This window comes from Galeopterus variegatus, unplaced genomic scaffold (genome assembly GCF_000696425.1).
Source record: "Galeopterus variegatus unplaced genomic scaffold, G_variegatus-3.0.2 Scaffold1180, whole genome shotgun sequence".
Lineage (NCBI taxonomy): Eukaryota > Metazoa > Chordata > Mammalia > Dermoptera > Cynocephalidae > Galeopterus > Galeopterus variegatus.
The window spans coordinates 350,475-357,444 of NW_007727291.1; the positions used below are offsets into that span (position 1 = coordinate 350,475).

The 6,970-nt window shown below is 50.8% G+C and overlaps 1 protein-coding gene across 3 annotated transcripts in view; it reads left to right on the forward strand.

The window, feature by feature from the left end:
• The first annotated feature begins 541 nt into the window (after positions 1-541).
• The window catches only part of TEAD2 (TEA domain family member 2), a 14,682-nt gene continuing 8,253 nt past the window's right edge, over positions 542-6,970 (forward strand). For 2 of the 3 annotated variants that reach the window (XM_008575422.1, XM_008575423.1), the window contains exons 1-7: positions 542-800; positions 1,183-1,247; positions 1,969-2,031; positions 3,121-3,132; positions 3,364-3,471; positions 3,572-3,630; positions 6,550-6,614. In XM_008575422.1, the coding sequence (XP_008573644.1) occupies positions 569-800; positions 1,183-1,247; positions 1,969-2,031; positions 3,121-3,132; positions 3,364-3,471; positions 3,572-3,630; positions 6,550-6,614 (604 nt within the window). In that variant the 5' untranslated portion in view covers positions 542-568. Of the gene's footprint in view, positions 801-1,182; positions 1,248-1,447; positions 1,515-1,968; positions 2,032-3,120; positions 3,133-3,363; positions 3,472-3,571; positions 3,631-6,549; positions 6,615-6,970 lie in introns of those variants that run through there. The other variant, XM_008575424.1, reaches the window with a different exon arrangement.

The following is a 6,970-nucleotide window of genomic DNA, read 5'->3' on the forward strand; positions in this document are numbered from 1 at the left end:
TCCCTTTCTGGGTCTGTGTACTCCTGTCTCTCTGGGTCTCTGTCCCTCTCTCTCTAGATCTCCCCTCAGCTTTACTTGGGCCTTTCCCCTCCTCCTTCTTTCCTGGCAGCTGCTGCTTACATCCCAGCCACCTGCTCTTGGGGTGGGACTGAGAAGCTTTTACCCACACCCTCCTTCCCTGCAACTAGCCCCTGACTCCTGTATTAAAACCAGTGATCCATACCCAAAGTTTCAGCCCTCATGAGCCCTAGGTATTACTCTGGGATATTCAAGACTTTATCACAATCCAAGTTCCTCTGGAAAATCAGAGAACACTCCCATCCTAAGCTTCCCCAGAAACCCAGCCCCTTTCTCCTCCAGCCTTCCTGCTTTCCTCAGACCCAGGAGTTAAGCCTTCTAACACCCTCCTCCCTCAGACCCAGGAATCCAGGCCCTCAGACCCAGGAGTCCAGGCCCCCATCCCCTCCTCCCTCAGAACCAGGACTTGGGACTCCCAGCTGTCATAGCTTTGAGTCCCTGTGGGTTGGTTGGGGGAAGGGTGCTGATCTCTGTGTTCCTTCAGGCCCAGATGGGGGAACCCCGGGCTGGGGCCCCCCTGGATGATGGCAGCGGCTGGACAGGCAGTGAGGAAGGCAGTGAGGAGGGCACTGGAGGCAGTGAGGGGGCTGGGGGAGATGGTGGCCCAGATGCAGAGGGTGTCTGGAGCCCAGACATTGAGCAGAGCTTTCAGGAGGCCTTGGCCATCTACCCACCCTGTGGCCGCCGGAAAATCATCCTGTCTGATGAAGGCAAGATGTATGGTGAGTCCATCCCTGTCTTTTGCCCTATCCCCCCACTGATGGCAATAATGATAATAACAATTTATGGAGCTCTGAGTGCAGTTCCCACGAAAATACATTGTATCCTCACAATGACTCTGAGGTAGGAGCTAGCAGCACCATTCGTACCAATGAGGAAACTGAGGCACATAAAGGTTAAGTGATTTGCCTAAAGTCATAGAGTTAGTGTGTGATGGAGCTGGGATTTTAACCCAGGCAGTCTGGCTCCCATTTAGCTGAGGAGACCCATAGCACAGCTTGCTGAAGCCCTTTGGGGATTATTGCTGCTCTCTTCTTCCCTGGTATCCTCTCTGTTGGGAAGTTCTGCTGAATGTCTAACTCTGTTCCATCTTTGACTCTTCAGGTCGGAATGAACTGATTGCCCGCTACATCAAGCTGAGAACGGGGAAGACCCGAACTCGCAAACAGGTCTCAGGACTGACTTGTGGGCTTCCGTCTCGGATGGGCTTGTCTTCTTAAGGCCATCCTCTCTCTGTTGGGAAGTTCTGCTGAATGTCTAACTCTGTTCCATCTTTGACTCTTCAGGTCGGAATGAACTGATTGCCCGCTACATCAATCTGTTGGGAAGTTCTGCTGAACGTCTAACTCTGTTCCATCTTTGACTCTTCAGGTCGGAATGAACTGATTGCCCGCTACATCAAGCTGAGAACGGGGAAGACCCGAACTCGCAAACAGGTCTCAGGACTGACTTGTGGGCTTCCGTCTCGGATGGGCTTGTCTTCTTAAGGCCATCCTAGTATGGGCAGGCTCAGGTTCAAGGAGGACCTGGTTCACGTGCTTTTGTCTGTCTTCTTGGCATGTCTGTTAGTAGATTCTAACTATGCCTATTTTGGGATAGAACCAGGGAGTCAGAGACCAAAAGAGCCAAAAAGGGAAGGATGGGAAAGAGGAAGGAGGCCTGGCTTTACTGGGTATGGGGAAGATCAGTGATGTTAGTGAGTTCCTGGGAAGAATGGCCTTTATGGACACCTCTGTGTTCGGATGCTCCTGAGATGGTTAGCATATTCTGTGTGTTTGTCATCTTTCATGTTCTAGCAGCTCCATGGGGCACCTGGAGGGAGGGAAGGGATAGAGGACACAAGGGGAGGGCGGCTGTGGCCTGAATCTGCTTTTTCATTGCTTCCTCCAGGTCTCTAGTCACATCCAGGTTTTAGCTCGAAGGAAATCGAGGGAAATCCAGTCCAAGTTGAAGGTAGGGACCACGACAGACACCCTGAGAAGGGGACTGAAACCCAGAGAGAGGGGGACCAGGGGTTGGGGACCTCTGTAGATGGAGCAGGGGTGGGGGTGTTGTATCCAGACACCCAAGGTCAGTGACCCAGCAAGGGGGGTGCATAAAGACCCATAGGAAGGGGGGTGACTGAGATCCTGGATAGGGAGAGGTCTATACAGAGAGAGATGGAGATTTAACTTAGGACAGGTGAGAAGGATGGGCCACCAAGCCTCTCCCTCGGCTACTGTTGTCATCTCCCTAAGATGGAGATTTAGGACAGGTGAGAAGGATGGGCCACCAAGCCTCTCCCTCGGCTACTGTTGTCATCTCCCTCCTGTCCCCCCTTTTGCTTTTCCTGATGGTCTCATTTAATTTTCCCTCTTGTTCTATGAGGATTCCCTCTTCGTCTCTTCTGGTGCATCTTCCCATTTCCCAGCACCCATGTGGCCCATCTGCTCTTTTTGGGCCCAGAAGTCTTCATTTCCTGCCAGAGATTTTCACATCCATTTTCTTTTCTTCTTCCTCTGGGTTTCCTCTTCCCTCTTGGCCTGAGACCCTTATTTTCTGCCCTACTGCGTGTGAAGTCTTTTCTACCTCTTCTTTTGGACTTGGGGACAGTTACTCCCTGTTCCTTTGTGTACCTGGAAGCCTTCTCTTCCTTTCTCTCTAGGTCTAAAAAGCACTTCCAGCATTTTCTGGATCTTCTCTGTTCCCTCTCTGTCCTGTCTGGACTAAGAAATGTTCACCTCCTAGTCCCTCTGGCTCTGAAATTCTCATTTCCTGCAGCCTGGGCATCTGGAAACCTCCTCTTCCTGCTCTTTCTTGACCTAGAAACCCTCATTACTGCCTTTTATTCTGGGCATGGAAACCCCTTTTCCTCTCTAGGGCTGGCCACCTTTACGTCCTGTTCCATATTCATCCCTTGCTCCCCCTTAGCCCCATTGCTCAGCTCGGGGTGGCTGGGCTGTGTGGGCTGGTAGGGCAGGGAGGTGGTGGGGGAGTCCAGGCCTCACTTCCTAAGTCGTGTTTTCTTTCCTTCTTTGGCACGCTCGCCACGCCCTTGTGCAGGCCTTGAATGTGGTAAGCCCCTCTGCCTGTCCTCCCACCCACTCTTACCCAGACAACTGCCCCATCCCTGAGGAGGTCAGGAGGGCCAGAGGGCTATAGTGAGAAGGAGTTCAACCATCCCCAACCCTTTACATTGACTCCCCAACTCACATCTCCCCATCCTTGCCCAGCCCTATCATTTTCCCACTTTTGCTGTAATGACTGGGACTCCCCATTGACATGGACCTCCAACTTTTCCTCCAGGATCAGGTTTCTAAGGACAAGGCTTTCCAGACGATGGCTACCATGTCCTCGGCCCAGCTCATCTCGGCACCTTCCTTGCAGGCCAAACTGGGTCCTGCTGGTCCTCAGGTGGCCTTGGGTTGAGGATTGTGGGGTTTGGGGGTGGAGGGATGGGGCTGCAGTTGCCAAGAGGGAACTGACTGACCCCCCTGCTTTGTCTCTTTTCTAGGCCTCTGAGCTTTTCCAGTTTTGGTCAGGGGGCTCTGGGCCCCCCTGGAATGTTCCAGAGTGAGTACTTTGTATCCTGGCTCAGCACCTGCCAACCACCCCCATGTTCCCACACAGACCTTTCTCAACCTACCTTCTAGCTCCCAACTCCCTTTTGAACAGATTCTGGAGCCAGGCTATGTGGATTTGAATTCTATCTCTGCCCTTTGCTGGTTATGGGCCTTTGGGTAGGTGACTTCAACACTCAGAGCCTCAGTTTCCTCATCTCTAAAATGGGGATAATAATAGTACCTTCCTCACAGTGTTGTTGGAATAAATGAGTTTAACACATGTACAATGATTAGGATAAGACCTGGCAATGATTCCTGATAAGTGCCCAGGAATAGTTCTGAGCTGGGATAGTGAGGAAGGGACAGGGCAGTGTCAGGAATAGGAGGGACAGGGCTAGGGCCTGCTGGGCTGAGAAGGAGGGAGGAGGCAAGGACAATACCTGGGGTCTGGTTGGTGGCTGTAGTTGGTGCGATCCCCAGGGGAGGAATGAGTTTGAGGGTGAAATGAGCTCAGCATGGGACTTGATAAGTAGGAAAGGCCTGGATGATGTCCATAGGGATAATGGCCTCCCGGTGGGGTTGTATGGGCCCCAGAGGCTCATGGGAAAGGCAGTTATAGGTCCAGAATGTCAGGAACCTCTATAGGTCCAAAGGCTCCTGGGAGGGATGAGTGGAGTCCCAGAGGCTCATGGAAAGGCTCATTCTCATCGCATTGAGGTGGTTCTCAGGCATGAGGGTACAGCAGGGGTTATTATCTTTTCTCAGACTCAGAAGGAAGAAAATGGATCCCAGAGGCTCATGGCAATATCTTTTTCAGCTCTGAGAGAGCACTGAAGGGTGACAGGATGTGTTTCTAGCCTAGAAGAATGGAAGTGAGCCCTAGAGGCTCATAGGGAGTGCATTTTTCAGCCCAGAGAGGAGCAAATGGATCCAGGCTGGGCATGGGTAGAGTAGTGCGGCCACAGGGTGAGGCAGGAGTATTGAGGGTGTTGCCAGAGAAAGTGAAGTGACAGGCTGTGAGATCCAGACTCAGAGAGAAGAAAGTTCACTGGGAGCTGCTAGATGGGGACACAGGAAAGCATCAGAACAAGTCCCAGGGTCTGAAGGAACTGCAGGTTCGCAGGGGAGAGGTTGGAGCTGGAAGGAGGGGCAGTTTGGCAAGAACTGCACCAAGTTCTGGGGTCCCTGCTTTAATGGAGTTTCTAGTCAATTGGGGGAGACAAATGTTAATTAAAACATCACCTGCGGGCCGGCCCGGTGGCACACTGGATAGTGCGCCGCTTGGGAAGCGCGGCAGCGCTCCCACCCGAGGGTTCGGATCCCACATACAGACTGGTTCCTGCTCACTGGCTGAGCGAGGCGCGGGAGCAACACCGAGGGTTGCGATCCCGTTGCTGGTCCCGGTCCGGTACGGGGGCAACACTGAGGGTTGCGATCCGTTGCCGGACACGGAAAAATGACAAAAGACAAAAAAAAAAAAAAAAAAAAAATCACCTGCATGAACACAAAATTGAAGAGTATGTGAAGTGCTGTGAGGAACCACAACAGATTCTGGGGTGGTAAAGAAAGTTCTAGGGGTTTCTCTGAGGAGGTAACATTGAAGGCTGAATAAGACTAAGCCAGGTGAAGAATGGGATGGGAATATTTTAGGCAGAGAAAACAGCAGGTGACAAGGCCCTGAGGTAGGAAAATTTGGTGAGTTACATGTAGCAAGAGAAGGACAGTATTAAGCAATTGGCCAGACAAATATTTATTGAGTGCCTACTAAGTGCTTGGTACTGTACTTGGTTTAGAGACTCAGCAGTGAACAAGATAGAGTATCTGCCTTTATGGAGCTTTATACTTGGGGAGAGGAGGAGACAGACAATAAATATGTAAACAAATGAATAAGAATTAAGAAGAAGAGGAATAAATATGAGAAATAAAGCTGGAGGTATGAGCTCTATATTAGACAGGGCTCAGGAAAGGCCTCTGAGGAGGTGGCATTTGAACAGTGGCCCTGGTAACAAGATGATGTCCAATGAATATTGGAGTTCAGATGTCAGAATTGGGATAGCAAGGACTAGGAAAGAGCCCCTGGGAATCAGAGTCTGAATGTCACTGGAGTTTCTTTCTGATCTTGGTCTTTTGACTCTTGACCTCTTTCCTGACCTCTTACCCCATGTCCTGTCTCCATGACCTCTGACCTTTAAGTTTCCTTACCATCATCTCCTGGGCTACCTCTGGTCTTCTAGAGCTGTCTGATACTATAGCCGCTAGCCACGTGCAGCTATCTAATTTAAAATTTGTTAAAATGAAATAAAAGTTCAGTTCCTCAGACACACTAGCCACACTAGTGCTCACTAGTCACCTGTCATGTGCTTAGTAGCCATGTGGCCAGTGGCTACTGCATTGGACAGTGCAGATGTGGAACACTTCCAACACACAGAAAGTTCTGTTGGACAACACTGCCCCCCCATCCTGACCTTTGGCCTGATGTCCCATCTCCTGATTGCTGGTCATTTTCTTTCCACCCTCCCGACCCTTTGGCCTCTTCTTTCTACAAATTCCCCATCTTCTGTGTCTTTTCCCCACCTCCCAAGACCTGGTTTCTCTTCTCTTTCTGCCATTTTGTGAGAAGTACTGAAATGTCATCATCAAGATCATGGGCTTTGTGGTTGGGACTGACCCAGGTTCAAGTTCAGGCTCCACTGCACCCCAGGTGAGTGACTTTGGGTAGGTCAATCGACTTTTCTGTGCCTCAATCTCCTCATTTGTAAAATGAGAAGAGTATTAATTGCAACTACCTCATAGGCTGTGAGGCTTCATTGAGATCACGCACACAATGTGCTAGCACAGGGTCCAGCTTGTTGTGACCCCTCAGGAAACATTAGCTGGTACAGTTAGCATCTTTCCACCTTGCTGACCCCTGACTTCCTTTCTCCCTCAGCGTGAAGCCATTCACACAGACACCGTTCTCCTTGTCACTGACTCCCCCATCTACTGACCTCCCAGGTAAGAAAGAGCATACTGTCCAGCCTCCTCTGTCTTCCCTCTCCTTGACCCTAACTGCCTTCCCTTCCATTAATCAGGGGACACATTCTTACTGAGGCCCAGCTCTGAGTCAGGGTGAGTGTGTGGCATGGAAAGATAACCATTGCAGAATTTGTAATAGTAAGAGCATGGCTTCTGAAGCCAGACACAGTGGGTTTGTGTTTTGCCACTTGCTAGCTTATGAGACATTAGGAAGCGTAATAGTCAAGATTCTTTCAGTCACAAGTGATAGAAACCCAAATCAAGATAGCTGAAGCGGGCCGGCCCGGTGGCGCACTGCTACAGTGTGCTGCTTGGGAAGCGTGGCGGCGCTCCCG